At 48.1% G+C, this 16,420-nt stretch overlaps 1 protein-coding gene and 1 pseudogene across 2 annotated transcripts; both read right to left on the bottom strand.

Annotated features, from left to right (window-relative positions):
* Positions 1-459: 459 nt before the first annotated feature.
* LOC308580952 (carbohydrate sulfotransferase 5 pseudogene) lies at positions 460-2,771 on the bottom strand (annotated as a pseudogene). The gene has a single exon. The product of its transcript is annotated as a carbohydrate sulfotransferase 5 pseudogene (transcript).
* Positions 2,772-9,504: 6,733 nt separating this feature from the next.
* Positions 9,505-10,750, bottom strand: LOC308580994 (olfactory receptor 2G3-like). The gene has a single exon (XM_081183393.1). It carries the CDS (start codon positions 10,534-10,536, stop codon positions 9,508-9,510), a length of 1,029 nt encoding a protein of 342 aa, XP_081039519.1. The 5' UTR covers positions 10,537-10,750; the 3' UTR covers positions 9,505-9,507.
* Between the last annotated feature and the right edge of the window lie 5,670 nt (positions 10,751-16,420).

Below are 16,420 nucleotides of genomic sequence, written 5' to 3'. Positions count from 1 at the left end.
GAACCCGTTCAGTGTCAAGAGAGAGCAGCTAAACTACCCGTGACTAAGCTTTCCCTGGCAGGCTTCCTAAAGCAGCATGGGTTTAAGGGTTCTTCTGGCGAACAAGGAAGGTACCTACAGAAAGGAAGGAAGGAGCAGTTTCCCCAGAAGCCACTCCTTTCCATACGCCCCATAGGTCTGCATCCAATGAAGGAGGTGTTTTCTCTCCCGCTTGGACTACTGCAACACGCTCTATGTGGGGCTACCTTTGAAGGTGACCCAGAAACTGCAACTAATCCAGAATGCGGCAGCTAGACTGGTGACTGGGAGCGGCCGCCAAGACCACATAACACCGGTCCTGAGAGACCTTCATTGGCTCCCAGTACGTTTCCGAGCACAATTCAAAGTGTTGGTGCTGACCTTTAAAGCCCTAAACGGTCTCGGTCCTGTATACCTGAAAGAGCGCCTCCACCCCCATCGTTCTGCCCAGACACTGAGGTCCAGCTTTGAGGGCCTTCTGGCAGTTCCCTCACTGCAAGAAGTGAGGTTACAGGGAACCAGGCAGAGGGCCTTCCTGGTAGTGGTGCCCACCCTGTGGAACGACCTCCCATCAGATGTCAAGGAAATAAAAAACTATCCGACTTTTAGAAGACATCTGAAGGCAGCTCTGTTCAGGGAAGCTTTTAATGTTTGAAGTTTTATTCTGTTTTTATTGTTCTGTTGAAAGCCGCCCAGAGTGGTTGGGGAAACCCAGCCAGATGGGCCGGGTACAAATAAATAATACTAATACTAATAATTATTATTCCTACAGAAGCTCCTGCCACAATAAATATGTTAGGCTGGTCTTTAGATTGTCACAGAGATCTTGGCTTGCTTTTGTGATGGCAGAATTAGTGTGAAGGAAAAAAATCTGTATTTTCAACCATTCTCCATCAATTAATGAGATGAGAACTTGTGTCTGAAAATGATTAGAAGGGAGAGAAGAATTTGGTGAAGTCTTTATGACGGGAGACAAGTTCTCACTTCCTCACCCTGTGCTTACCTTCCTTTTGAGATGACCAAGGGGTGTTTGCCAATGTTCTTCTATTCTGCAAATCATCTCATCAGCGTTCTGTGTTCGGCAGCCTTCCCAGGTGTTTGTGTTTTAGTTGAAAGGCTAGGGTGGAGGGGCTTTTTTAGATTAGGAAGTGCAGGCAGCCAGGGGGGCTGCAAGTGCTGGAGAAACGGGGGGGCACACACCACCCTCAGCCACCCACCTCCCAACAACAAGGTACCCTGGAAATCCCGCACCCACCAAAATGCGAATGGAATTTGCATGTGCCGTGAGTTAGAACCTCTTTCACAGAGGAATAAAACTTCAGAGGAAATTGGAGGACAGATTGCAGCACGTTAACATTGTAGAATATAGTGGGCATTCTTTGGGCAAATATCTCCAGAGATTCCCCCCCCCCCCAGTGTAAGGTGAGGCTGTGGCTATGTTCCATTTCACCCTTTCTCTTCTCCCTTGCATTATAGCCCATCTGCATGGGACTTAATTTTTCCCCCTGGGAAGGACAAGGTCTTTTGTCAAATCTCTCTGCTCCTCCCCTGATGCAGCTGGCTTGTAGCCAAAGACTTCCATGGCTTCCTTGCAGATGCTTTGAACGTCTTGCACCTCCTGGAAGCTGAGGTGCTTCCTCCAAGCTTGGGAAGCCACCTTGGCATTTTTCTGTATCTCCAAGGGGTCCACACTGGAGATGCCAGGCTTCTGGTCACTGTCGGCGGTGGACCAGTGAGTTATGTTATAGACCCAGGACTCGAGCCTATGGGAGGAAGTCAGGCCGGTGAACTGGTACCACTTGGCCAGGTGCTCCAGAGGGTCCCTCACCAGGTCTTCATACCGTGTCAGGAGGTATCGCCCCCTCAAGGCCGGAGGCATGCGGTGCAAGGCCGTGAGGTACATTTCGGCCTGGGCGCGGCAGACCCTGTGCATGACTCCGAGGGTGCTGGGAGTGCCGTTGACGGCGTTGCCGATGACCAGGTCATCGGGGTGAAGAGACACGGCCTGGCGTGATGCGTACACGGCGCGAGGGTCCCTGACCAAGTGGATCACCCGGAGACGGAGGGAAGGATCTGTCAGGAGCGGGTAAAGCGCTTCCATCTGGAAGAAGCGGACGGCTTTCACCACCACGTGGCTGTAGGTGGCACAGGCCTCAGAAATCTTCTCAAAGGGCATTTGGCCACACCGGGACTCGCACTCCTTCACCCCGATGATGTCAGAGCGTTGGAAGGCCTCGCAGGCCGGAGGGGAGCAGAGCGCCCTGCTCATGGGCCACATGAAGAGCTGGTAGACCATGCTGGGCTCCTCGATGTAGGCAAGGAGGGCCCCCATGTCGCAGAGGAAGACGGAGCGCAGCAAGTCCCTCAGGGGCCCCTGGAGGAGTTCGGGGCTGGCCCAGGGCAGGCGATGCCACACGTGCTTGGCTGGCTCCATCATGTAGAAGACCGAGGGGTTCTGGCTGAAGAGCTGCCCTGCGAAGGTCGAGCCGGAGCGCCAGCTGGAAAGGATCAGCACATGGGTCTGGGTGGGAGCCGAGACTCCTTCCTGGGGCTTGAGCCTTCTCCAGGATGACAACAAGAGCAGCAGCAGCAGCGCCGTGACAATGAGAAACTGGGCGGTGTTGATTCTGATGAGCATTTTTGCTGGTGGAATAGAGGGACCTGGAGGTGAGAGGCGGAACAAGAGTTAGAGACATATGAAAGGGGGGGGGGCTTGCAACAAAATGTTGCAGTGTGGAGTGCTTTGCATTTGGGGGATCAATCGATTTCACTCACCCCACCCCAATTTTCCTCTTTGCCCTGCTCTGTCAGCCAACCAGCATTCCATGCACACTGAGCATGCTCAGTTTCCATTGGACTGTTTTGGGGTTCACCTTCTGTTTAGGTCAACAAAAGAGGTTTAAAGACTGTCTCAAGGCATATCTAAAAAATGTAGTATATACACCGACAACTGGGAAACACTGGCCTGCGAGCGCTCCAATTGGAGAACAACCTTTACCAAAGGTGTCATGGGCTTTGAAGACACTCGAACTCAGGATGAAAGGGAGAAACATGCTAAGAGGAAGGCACGCTTGGCAAATCCACACCGTGATCAACTCCTGCCCAGAAGCCAATGTCCCCACTGTGGAAGGTCGTGTGGATCCAGAATTGGCCTCTGCAGTCACTTTTGGAGTCATTGTTAAAACCGTGTTTATGGAAGACAATCTTACTTGGCTACTAGTGATCGCCGAAGCAGAGGCAGCAGCAGAAAGTGGTTTCTCTCTCCATTTTGAGCTAGGAGGGTTAACTAATCAACACATTTATGCCCAGTGACAGATACAGTGGGACAGGTTACAGACTCTGCTAACCCAGAAATAGTACCTCGGGTTAAGAACTTTGCTTCAGGATGAGAACAGAAATCGCGAGGCGGCAGCGGGAGGCCCTATTAGCTAAAGTGGTACCTCAGGTTAAGAACAGTTTCAGGTTAAAAACAGACCTCCAGAACGAATTAAGTTCTTAACCACTGTACATTGAAATGATTTCTCTGGCCACATCTCACTTTTGTCCCTAGGGGACATTTAAAAATAACATTATCAGTGCAGACCAGAATAGGACAATGAGATGGTTTTCTCTCTACCCTTTGGATATCTACATGTCTTTTCCTGTGTTCCCTCAGTGTCAGCAGTAAACCACCCTGAGCATGTTGGCGTTTACTCTTTATTATCAAAAACAGGATCTACATGATCTCTTCTCTCTCCTACTTAGACTTTTGAGTCCGCCCACCACCACCTAAAATAGTGCAGCAATGACTAAAGGTCTGTCCCTACTTTTCCTGGGATAGATAAGGGAGCCAGTTTTACCTTCTGTTGCAGCTGCCTCTACCTCTCTCAGATGGCTTTCGTTCCTGTTTGAAGAATGAAGCTCCCCTTGAAGAGGACTGTTGCTTCCTTCTCTCCCTCTCTGTGTGCTCAAAGGGTGTGCTCAGCCCTGGAGGAAAATGATAATCTGGGGGCATGCAGGAAAAACAAACAAGGATGCTCCGGGCATCTTCAAAACAATGTCTGGAACAGCTACAAAAACAAAAAAAAACCCTATCAGTGTCACCCATAAAAGGAAGCATCTTGGTTTCTAATATCCAGAGGGCCATGGGTTATAGGAACAATTCAATATTGGTCTTTCCTGCCCATCCTCTACATGCTCTCAGTCTAAGGTAAAGGTAAAGGGACCCCTGACCATTAGGTCCAGTTGTGACCGACTCTGGGGTTGCGGCGTTCATCTCGCTTTATTAGCCGAGGGAGCCGGCATACAGCTTCCGGGTCATGTGGCCAGCATGACTAAGCTGCTTCTGGTGAACCAAGCAGTGCACGGAAACGCCGTTTACCTTCCCGCCGGAGCGGTACCTATTTATCTACTTGCACTTTGACGTGCTTCCGAACTGCTAGGTTGGCAGGAGCAGGGACCGAGCAACGGGAGCTCACCCCGTCCCAGGGATTCGAACTGCCGACCTTCTGATCGGCAAGTCCTAGGCTCTGTGGTTTAACCCACAGCGCCACCCACGTCCCCCTCAGTCTAAGGTATCCAGGTGCAAAAGAGGACAAGGGGTTCCTGCACCTTTAGCAGTTGCGCAGAAGATTATTAAAGGTGCAAGAGCGCAGTTCTCTCTTTCGCATCTGGCCATCCTAGGTGGTTGCAGCTGGGGATGTCCAACGAAAAGAGAAACAGGAAACTTCGGACGCCTGCAGATTTGTCCCATATCCAGAATGGAAATCAATCGAGCAAATACAATTGGTATCTGTTATTCAGACCTGAACCCGAGGTTCTCCCCGCCCCTACTTAAGAGCTGCATTATCAGGGGACATTTTCTCCATCGCTCCATGCAGTCCTTGAAGGTGCTGGAGTTTTTCTGGGTACTTGTCGAAGTGCCAGCTCCCCTATGGATTCCCTGAAACTTTGCTGCAACACTCTCTGACTTTGTTACTTCTTGGCTCTCCCTTTGGGGCTCATCAAGAGACTCCCGCTTGCTAAAGAACTGAATGCTTGTTTACAGTCTCCGTTCTCATAAATAGCAAGCGGCATTAAGAAGAAACAGGGCTCTCCGGTGTTGCCATCCCCAACAGAGAGACACTAACAAGGCCCACTGTGCCACATCATGGCAATTAATGAGGAATGGTGGGGTGCAATGGTGGCTTCCAGTAGGGACCAGGATCCCTTGGACAGCATTTCACTCCCAGCTCATTCAACCTTCTCTATAGACAGTGATGGCCTAAACAGACATGGCTCTGGAGACCTGTCATTGGACCGGCAACATCTCAGATATTAATTTAATAGGAGAAGAGACACTGGGGGTATGTTTGTTAACTCCTTCCTGTTGTGCTGTTTCTGCAGCCTAAATCGCCATTGTTAATGCTGCAGATACCCGTCTTTTTAGTCCATGGAGCTGTTTAGATCAGTGAAGTAAAGGAGGGCAGGAATGGGCAATCTCTAGTCCCCCCCCCCACTTGTTGAAGGCCACGTTCATGCAGGGCCCACATGCCACAGAATCATTGAATTATGCAGTTGGAAGGAACTCTGAGTGTCATCCTAGTCCAACCCTCTGGAACGCAGGAATCTCAACCAAAGCATCCATGACAGGTGGCCATCAAACCTCCACTTTGAAACCTCCAAGGAAGGAGAGGCCACCACCTCCTGAGTGGCCTACAGTCTTTTAGGCGCCATACTTAAAATCATTTTTCACCCTTGGGCTTTTGGCAGCTTATGATATGTCTGGGGTCCTGAGACTGTGGCCTTTGTATATGTTTCCTAAGGAGATGCTGGAGATATTTAAATGCACCTCCTCAAACTGGAGGAGCGGGGAGGGGGGAGAAACCTGGCAGATGAAAGTCAAGGCACTTACAAATGGCTTGTTTTGTTGAGCCTTCATCCTCCTTTATTTGCAGGGAGATTAGACCATGTTGGCTATTTAGTGAGCATTCATCCTGATTTGTTTGCCGGGAGGTCAGATGATGCTGTGTCAAAGCAAGTGTTAACCCACACTTCCCCATTTGCCTTTCCAAATCTGTCAGATGATGATGTGGTTGCTCGAGAGCAAACAGGCAAGACTCCGACCTGCCTTTTCCAGGCTTTATTCTTAGTGCAAAATATTTACAGTGAAGAGCGTCACAAGTTCATGTCTGGCTCAGTCGCTAGCAGAATCTGGGAGTGGTCCGTCCTTGTACCTCCCCCAGCATAACAGTCGCTTGATCCCCAACCTTCTCCTCCCCTCCCTGCGCCAAAACCTACTGCGCAGAGTGGGCGCTGGCAAAGGGGTGCTTCCCTTCTCTCCAGCTTGCTCAGGGTCAGTGTTGAGGCTCTCCCTAGCACCCTCTGGTCCCACCACCTCCTCCCCGCTGGAGGTGGGACTTTCCTCCTCACCAGAGGAGGAACTGCTTCGCAAGACTTTTGGAGGTTCCCTATAACACAACTGCCCTTCAACCTCTCGCGTCTGGGCTGATGGCAGTTCCCTGAAAAAATCCATTCTGGGTCTTCCTTCTGGACTCTGGAGCAAATTAGTGGGGAGATGAAAAGGAGGGGAGTTTTGTTGCGGAAGCGGAAATCCTTGCACAAATGGAACAGGGTGGTTGGCGACGACCCCACAGAGTTCCCTAAACACAACACATTGCAGTTATAACTATGGTGCTGCTTCCAGATGGATGCTTACCAAGGGATTGGTGCTTCTCATCTGTGCAAAAATATTTTTGAAGTGTAGATGCCATCAAAACACCAGTCCAGGAGAACTGCAAGTCCAGTTACAGAGGTTCATCTGAGGCTGTTGCCACCTTGTGGCAAAATGCAAATGACTGCTGGTTGTCAGGGGCAGGGCTGAGGAGGAATGGTGGGGGCCGACCCCCTTCTCCAGAACCTTCCCAAGGGCAGGAAGACAGTATTGATTTAGAACAGTGGTTTGCAGAGGGGCACAGTCCAGAGGGGAAAAGCTGGGAAATACTGGGTGAGGAAGAGCTAGAAGAGGAAACACCAGGAGAGAGAGCTGGCAGATTCAGTGTTCTTGGAAAGCATTCCTGACCCGCCCCCACCCCCTTTGCCTAAGACTAGACAGGCGTTGAGAGTGATAGAACAGAGAGCTCAGCTGCAACAAGCTCAGATTACCCGACGTAGGAGTGCCGTAGATTAAGGGGGACGGAGGGGGTGAACCTGTACTGGGAGCAATGCCATTTCTAGAGAGATACGCATTCCTTTGTCTCTCACTGTGATTATTAAAGAAACTAACTGGTAAGAACGCTCCTTTCATTTGATCTGCTTATTTACTGCCACTGGGGGAGAGATCCGATTCCCTGAAGCCTGACACTGGTATGTGAGGAGCATCTAGGAGCCTCCCAGAACGGCGGCCTTTTGCAGGTGTATCCTGCAACTTGTCCACATGTGGTTGCTTTGATACTTGAGAGATTTTAGGACCCACCCTGAGAACATGAGAAAAAGCCTCTAGTCCAGCACCCCATTCTCACAGGGGCCACCCAGATGTCCCACAAGCAGGGACTCAAGTGCAGGAGCACTCCACCTCCTGCAGCTTCCAGGGAATGGCATTCAGAAGCATCACTGCCTCTGAACTTGGAGCCAGAGCGTAGCTGTCATGGCCAGCAGCCACTGATAGCCTTCTTGGGGCTGTAATTTGCTTTAAACTGTGTTCTGTCTCCTAGTTTTGGTGCATGTAGAAGAGTATTCCTCCCCCTCCTTTTCTCTCCTCTCTTTTCCCCATATACAGTCATACCTCATGTTACGTTTGCTTCAGGTTGCGCGTTTTCAGGTTGCGTCCTGCGGTGACCCGGAAGTACCAGGAAGGGTTAGAATCATAGAATCATAGAGTTAGAAGAGACCACAAGGGCCATCGAGTCCAACCCCCTGCCAAGCAGGAAACACCATCAGACCACTCCTGACATATGGTTGTCAAGCCTCTGCTTAAAGACCTCCAAAGTAGGAGACTCCACCACACTCCTTGGCAGCAAATTCCACTGTCGAACAGCTCTTACTGTCAGGAAGTTCTTCCTAATGTTTAGGTGGAATCTTCTTTCTTGTAGTTTGGATCCATTGCTCCGTGTCCGCTTCTCTGGAGCAGCAGAAAACAACCTTTCTCCCTCCTCTATGTGACATCCTTTTATATATTTGAACATGGCTATCATATCACCCCTTAACCTCCTCTTCTCCAGGCTAAATATGCCCAGCTCCCTTAGCCGTTCCTCATAAGGCATCATTTCCAGGCCTTTGACCATTTTGGTTGCCCTCCTCTGGACAACTTCCAGGTTTCAACACTTGTGCATGTGCAGACACGTAAAATGACATCACGCGCATGCACAGAAACGGCGGGTGATGACCCACACATGCGCAGACGCGGATTGCATTCTTTTTAGGTTGCAAACAGGCCTCCGGAATAGATCCCGTTCGCAGCCAGAGGTACCACTGTACTCCACCTGCATACTCCTAATGTAAAGTCCAGCAGTTTTGTTCTTCCTTTACCCAGCTACCCTAAGTTTCTCTCTCAGTGAATTGCAACGCCTATTCAAAGAAACACCTCATATTAATATCTCCCAGATTATGTTAAGCAGAGGCAGCAGCTGAAATTGAACTCAATTTGGTTTCGGATCATTCCTCTGTTGATGCTCCATGGACAGAATGGAATTTACACTGAGGAGAAATAACTTGTCATCTTGACCCTACTATAGTGGATAAAAGAGAAGCTAGACTACAGATTCAGAAGGAAATACACGAATATTTCAGACTTGATTGTGGATCGGTAGGTGATACAACTCTGTATATTGTGGAGTGCTTTCAAAGCAGTGATACATAGGATTATTGTAGTTGCAGGGGGGAAAGAAGAAACACAAAGGGGGGGGGGCGGAGAAAGGGTTGGGAAAAGAGATTATGGATTTGGAAGCACAACACAGATGGGACCATCTTCCCTCTATTTATTATCAACTATTAGTGACCAGGGCTAGAGTTGATCTGCTTGACACAATCAAAGCTGAGAAATCTATGTGGCACGAACTGGTTGGATGCAGAGAAATGGTGGTGGGGAACCAGCTGGGGAACCAGCAAGAGAATAAGGATCGGGTCCCAGGGAGTGGTGGTGGGACAATGATAAGTGGACAGAGGAGAAGACTGGGAGGAGGAAGTATCAGAAGCTGAAGAGGTAACAGGGCTTAGTGAACAGGGGCAATAAATGCTGGGAATGCCAAGTTGAGAATTTGGAGATCTTTGGGTTTGGGGTAATCACATGGGTAGAGGACTGCTGAACTCAAGTCCTGCATGTTGCCTTCCCACAAACATATGGTTGCCTCATAGAACTTCCTAGGAGGACTTTAATCGCAATACACAATCCAGCCTAATTCATTGGATTCAACTATGGGTGGTACAAAATAAATAGGAAGCTTTGTACTGTAAACAGCTCCAAGCAAGTCATCAACAAGGAATCTTTATTTTTAAAAAGAAAAATAGCAGAACCTCTTAATGAAGCCGGGTGCGTTACTTCCGCTTCATTACTCTTCTCAGAGCTTTGTGTACCTCTTTGTTCCTCAGCGTATAGATTAGTGGATTAAACATGGTGACAACAAATGTATAGAAAAGGGAAACCATCTTGCCCTGATCCCGGGAGTAGTTGGACGGGGGCTGGAGGTAACTGAAAATGGCCGTCCCATAAAACAGGGACACCACGATTAAGTGGGAGGCACAGGTGTTGAAGGCCTTTTGCCTGCCCTCCGCTGAGCGGATTGCCAGCGCAGCAACTACAATGTAGCCGTATGAGACCATAATGAGTCCTAGTGGTACTACAAGGAACACTACACTGGAAGCAAAGAGCACAGCCTCATTGAGAGAGGTGTCAACACAGGCCAACTTGATTAAGGCTGGCACCTCGCAGAAAAAGTGATCCACCCGGTTTTGTCCACACCGTGGGAGGCGAAGAGTCATCACCGTCTCCACCACTGAGGTGGTTAAGCCACTAATCCAGGAAACAGCAGCCATTTTGAAGCATAGGGATTGGCTCATAATGGCACCGTAGCGCAGCGGGTGGCAAATGGCAGCATAGCGGTCGTAGGCCATGAAAGCCAAAAGAATACATTCTGTGGAGCCCAGAGCAAGGAAGATGTAGAGCTGGGCCATGCAGGCACCGTAACTGATGGTCTTGCTTTTCCTCCAGAAGTTCACCAGCATCTGAGGGCCCACACTGGTGGTGAAGCAAAGATCAAGTACAGAGAGATTGGTGAGGAAGAAATACATAGGGGTGTGGAGGTGGGGGTCCAGCCACGACACCACAATGATGGTCGTGTTGCCTAGCAGGGTCATCGTGTAGCAGATCAGGACAAGACCAAAGAGAAACATCTCCAAGTGTGGGCGTTCAGCCATTCCCAATAACACAAATTCTGCTTGGTAACTCTGGTTACCTTTTTCCCATACTGCTCCCCCGTACATTATCTGGAATAAGATACAAAAACAGTAACAAAAGACCAGCATTTCAAAATGGAAACAGGTATGAGCAGCTGACACAAGAGCCATAGTGACACATTTCTAAGACCGAGGACTCAATAACAGTATGAATACGATCCAGGAATCACACACATGAGGAAGGAACACATGCTACACTTGATTCGTACAGGGGTGAGGAACCTTTAGCCCTCCTGACATTCCTGAACCACAGCCTCCATCAGTCCTGAAAGCATAGCCAATGAATAGCAAGGGATGATGGGAGTTGTCTTTTAGAAACATCTTGAATCCCACATGTTCTGGTTCAGTTTCTACACAAAGGACCAATTTAGGAAGGTGGTGCTTGGAGAGGCTACTGCTCAGTTCACCCCACCTTGCTATAGCAATGTTTGAGAAAAACAACCCGGCACGCAGCTCTCCAGAGGTTCTGTATGTCTTCTGTTAGGTCTACGTACCCTGCTCTTCATTGTCTTAACTGTTTTCACTTGGCTGGGATGTGCCCTTGAACTCAAGGGAGAGCCAGTGTGGTGTAGTGGTTAAGAGCGGTAGTCACATAATCTGGGGAACCGGGTTCACGTCACCGCTCCTCCACATGCAGCTGCTGGGTGACCTTGGACCAGTCACACTTCTTTGAAGTCTCTCAGCCCCACTCACCTCACAGAGTGTTTGTTGTGGGGGAGGAAGGGAAAGGAGATTGTTAGCCGCTTTGAGACTCCTGAAGGGGAGTGAAAGGCGGGATATCAAATCCAAACTCTTCTTCTTCTTCTTCTTCTTCTTCTTCTACTGGGTGGAAACTAGACACATATAAAAAAACATTGTGAAAATGCTTTTTTTAAAAAAAAGTTTTGAAAAATATATGGAATTTGCCATAGCTCACCATCGCCATCTAGAGTCGCATTTGTATAATGCACTTTAAAGGTAAAGGTAAAGGGACCCCTGACCATTAGGTCCAGTCGTGGCCGACTCTGGGGTTGCAGCGCTCATCTCGCTTAACTGGACAAGGGAGCCAGCGTACAGCTTCCGGGTCATGTGGCCAGCATGACTAATCCGCTTCTGGCAAACCAGAGCAGCGCACAGAAACGCCGTTTACCTTCCCGCCGGAGCGGTACCTATTTATCTTTCACTTTGACGTGCTTTTGAACTGCTAGGTTGGCAGGAACAGGGACCAAGCAACGGGAGCTTACCAAGTCCTAGGCTCTGTGGTTTAACCCTCCAGTGCCACCGGCGTCCGTAATGCACTTTACAATACCCTTAAAACGTTTTATTTGCAGCTGTATAGCTGAGTCCCTCTTGCTACTTGCTTGCCTGGATTGAGGCATTTGCTTTGATCTAGCAGGGCTGTTACTATGTTTTAATGTGGTTACTCCAGCTTTTTCTAGCACAGCGATAGCCAACATGGTGCCCTTCAGATATGATTCAACTCCAACTCCCACAACCGCCAGCAAGCAGGGCCAATAGTCAAGGATGATGGAAGTTGTAGGACTAGTGCAATATCATTGGTTTCATTTTTTTTATGGTGTTAATTGTTTGGTCTAATGTGTAACTGTTGTAAACATATCTAACAGCAGTATATAAATATATATATTTCATAAAGAAATAAATATGTGCTAAATGGTGCTTTTTTAAAACGCACCAGAGAAGTTTAGTTAGTACAAAATGAAGCAGGTACATTGCTGACAGGAATCCAGAAACTGTGAGTTAGGCATACCTGTTTTAAATAGAGGAAGGAAGGAAGGAAGGAAGGAAGGAAGGAAGGAAGGAAGGAAGGAAGGAAGGAAGGAAATAGTAAAATATTGTTTGGCTCTGAACTGGACATCTTGGGGTCAGATTACAAAGCTTACTGAAAAAGACAAGGTATTGTGTTAAAGTAAAGAATAAAAATTCCCAGTTAAAATCTATTAGAATGAAATAAACTACCCGTGATCATATGCTAATATATGAACATACAATCAACCACATTTTAAATTGTGTAATAGTATTCTGGTTTCCAGATCTCAGAAAGAACGTAGACTTCAAAGAGGTAAAAAAAGAAGACGACAAAATATGGAAACTTAAAATGATCCGTCACTGAAGGCTTTTCCTACTAAAAAGATCTAAAAAGAAATGGGTTCCTTTTAGTTTAGGAAAGCTTAAGAGATTATTAATGACCTGACTACGTATTAGCTGCAAACTCAACAGAAACACAAAGGTGCTTTTGTTTGTTTGTTTAAAGGGAAACTTCAGAAGGGAGCATTTTGCAATAAAGATGCTCAATCAGTGTTCCACCTGAAGCTTCAAAATCCTCTCTCCAGAGGCTTTAACAGGCAGGGGGAACAGTGAAGAAGTGTGGCTGGGCTAAGATAGTACAAGACCGCCTAGCCTCAAAAAACCTGACAACAGATATCTTTGTATTACCTGGAATTAAAAGACTGCTATTGGATTTATAAACAGGATAACGAGCAAGACCTATCTTTAACCCATATCTCAAAAATTTCCTACTGGCACCACTTTCTGAAATCTAGCCATGTTGTTGTTTAGTCGTTTAGTCGTGTCCGACTCTCCGTGACCCCATGGACCAGAGCACACCAGGCACTCCTGTCTTCCACTGCCTTCCACAGTTTGGTCAAAAAATCTAGCCATAGGTAAAGGTAAAGTGACCCCTGACTGTTAGTTCCGGTCGTGGCTGACCCTGGGGTTGCGGCACTCATCTCGCTTTACTGGCCGAGGGAGCCAGCGTACAGCTTCCGGGTCATATGGCCAGCATGACTAAGCCGCTTCTGGCGAACCAGAGCAGCACACTGAAACGCCGTTTACCTTCCTGCCAGAGCCGTACCTATTTATCTACTTGCACTTCGTGCTTTCAAATGGCTATGTTGGCAGGAGCTGGGACAGAGCAACAGGAGCTCACCCTGTTGCAAGGATTCGAACTGCCGACCCTCTGATTGGCAAGCCCTAGGCTCTTACCTTTGCCTCCCTGAGAACAGCATTTACAACCCTCCATTTTCAAACAATGCCCACCTCAGTCTTAGATGGAAGATATAGGAATGTCCCAAGGCATCTAAGATTTTGTATTTGCGGGTCAGGTGAAGTAGAAGATCTCCCCCATTATATACTCCATTGCAGCTCAATCCAAACCCCAGAAAGAGATTTTTGGTACAGCTGCTGGCTCTGCTACAGGGACAGACCCCTGAAGTGAAAATATGCCGGCTCTTATCTGACTGTGATCCGCTTGTCACATATAAAACAGCCTTATTTGCTAAAGCCGCTAAAAGTATTTGTGCTATTTTCATTAAAGACAGTGCTGTAGACTGTGCAGGGATTCATTGATTTGGTTTATTGCAAATACAGTGGTACCTTGGTTTGCAAATAGCCTAGTTTACAACCATTTTGGATTACGACCAAGTCAAACTCAGAAGTGTGCGTCCCGGTTTGTGAACTTTTTTTTGCATTACTTTGGTTTACAAACAATTTTGGGGGGATTACGAATAACTTTTTTGGGAGGCCCCATTGGCGAAAACATGCCTTGGGTTACGAACTGTTTTGGTTTACGAACGGATCTCTGGAACGGATTATGGTCATAAACCAAGGTACCACTGTATATACATTCCGGATCTCTTTTAACAGGTTTTATTTTTATTCTATTTGTTGGATCTATAATTGGATTGTAATGGCTTTTAGCTAAATACAATAAAGTGTTGTTGTTCATTTCCAGGCATATGCCTCAAAAATATGGGGGTGAGAAACTTGGGGGGGGGGGGGAGAGACAAGAAATCAAATAACTCACCAAAGTATTGTGAAAAGTGCTACAGTACATCCCATGAATCGAGAACACTGAATATGTAATCTCTGCTCTTCATTTTGTTTCATTTTATAGCTGTTCTTTTCTTCATTTCACATTCATCCATTCTATAATTTATGGCCCCTTTATTTCTCAAGTAGACACTCCTCACACTAACTCACCCCTGTCTCCGTAAGAAGCACACTCATTATGCCTAGGCCAGTTTTGCACACTGGCAAATGATCTCTATTTATTTAAAATGCATATACCCTGCACTGCATTCTGAGATCTCTGGGCAGGGGACAATAAGACATAATCTGTTTGTGGTATATAAAATTAGCATAAGCCATTAATCTCATGGAGTCGTCCATAGGTTGGCCCCTTGGTCTGCTACGAGGGTCTTTGATAGGGAAGCAGGTTCCTCAACCCTGGGCCCCTGAAACTCTTACAAGACTGACTGTGGATGGTGTTCTGTAGACCAGAGATGGGCCAATGTAGCCACGAGGCTGCAGTGAGGAAGACACCCTGAGGAGATATGTGAACCAAGGAAGACAGGAAACTGCCTTATACAAAGTTAGAGCATTAGTCCACCTATCTCAGAACTATGCCGACGGGCAGCAGCTGTCCATGACTGCAGGCATGTTTTTGCCAAGCCCTTTCTGGAGATGGCAGGCAGAGCATGGAAGAGGAGTGGTGCGGTTGGAAAGGGAAGGCTTGCAGGAGTTGAGGGGAGTTGTTCAAAACGCTGGGAAAGGCTGCTTTACACCTGTGCAGAAGGAGCTGAAGCAGATGGAGGTTGAAAGTGAATAAACGAAAAGTCTTTAAAAAGTGGAAAGAGCATTAACATTTTTGGGTGTCAAGGGGAGGGGGTAAAGGGACAGAACAGGAGACAGGTGGAGGCAGCGGAACACAATGGCATACGTTTGGAATCAGCTACATCATGTTTAATGTAAAGGATGGGGGTGGGAAGGAAAGGATTTCCCCCATCAATGCTTACCTTGGTTTGTTGTTTAGTCGTTTAGTCGTGTCCGACTCTTCATGACCCCATGGACCAGAGCACGCCTTGGTTAGTCTGCCTCATTCAGCCTTGACTCTTCTGGCTTAGCATCATGTCTCATAGTATCTGCATACTTCTGGACATATACATGGGCACCCTAGCATGGTTGCTCTAACTCGAAAGGGGCCCGGTGGGGTCAGGGGAGCTTATTTTATGATTCCTTCCTGAAGGAGGACGACGAAGCTGCCTCCCCACTTTTCAGCAGCTCTCCGATGGAGTCCCAGAAGGACCAGAGCTCAGACTGAATAATTAGGGGAAAGCTACATCTTACACTGCAGCAGTGAGCAAGGAAGCCTCAGAGATCCGTCCTCCTCCTCCTCCTCCTCTGCACAATTTCCTCAGGAGAGGGTGCCTTGCACCAGAGAAGGGATGGGAGGGAAAGGACTACTTCACCCCTTAAGGAAAAGGGAGGAAGAATGTCTCTGCTGTCTTTGAACCAACAAGCAATGTGGACACTTAGAAAGTTGCTTGAAGAAATTTATTTTATTGCTTATTAATATTCAGAGTAGTCCAAATTGCTGTTTGGAAATGTGGAGAGGTGTAACAGTTAGAGAACAGGATTTGGTCCAAGGGAACATCTGGGTTCATGTCACCACTCAGTCACAAAATTCACTAGGACAAAGGTTTTTGACCTTTTTGAGTTCCCCGCTCCCTTGAGCAACTACTACACTCCTGTGGGGCTCAGCAGCCCAGTTATGTCACCCCTTGCCTGCAGAGCTGGCAGCCTCTCACTCTTTTTCAAACACCCTCCCTTGTGGAGGGCTCCCTCAGCCTCCTCTCCTCTCCCCTCTCTTTGGGAGTCCTATGGACAGCCGCTGCTGCCGCCCCAGTTTCTGAGCTGCCCGCCCTCCCCAAAGAGAGGCGCCTCCGAGAGGCATCATTCGCCAGGGTTGCTTGCACCCAGGGCTGCTGCAATAAACAGCTGTGCAAGCCTGTGAGAGGCAGAGAAGTGAGAGGGCATCAGAGGAGGGAGTGAAGGAAAGAGAGACAGAGGCCAAGGTTGCCCACAAAACCTCTGACCATCATTCAAGACACCCCAGGGTGTCATGGCACACTGGTTGAAAACCATTGCGCTAGGAGATGATTCTCGTCAGGGTTCCTTCCCCCTCTTCCATTGCTTCTCTCCTTGCAATGCATATGGC

Source organism: Podarcis bocagei (assembly GCF_964188305.1).
Source record: "Podarcis bocagei genome assembly, chromosome: 2".
Classification (NCBI taxonomy): domain Eukaryota; kingdom Metazoa; phylum Chordata; class Lepidosauria; order Squamata; family Lacertidae; genus Podarcis; species Podarcis bocagei.
The sequence above is the reverse complement of the archived record's forward strand: the minus strand, read 5'-3'. Positions and strand labels throughout refer to the sequence as shown.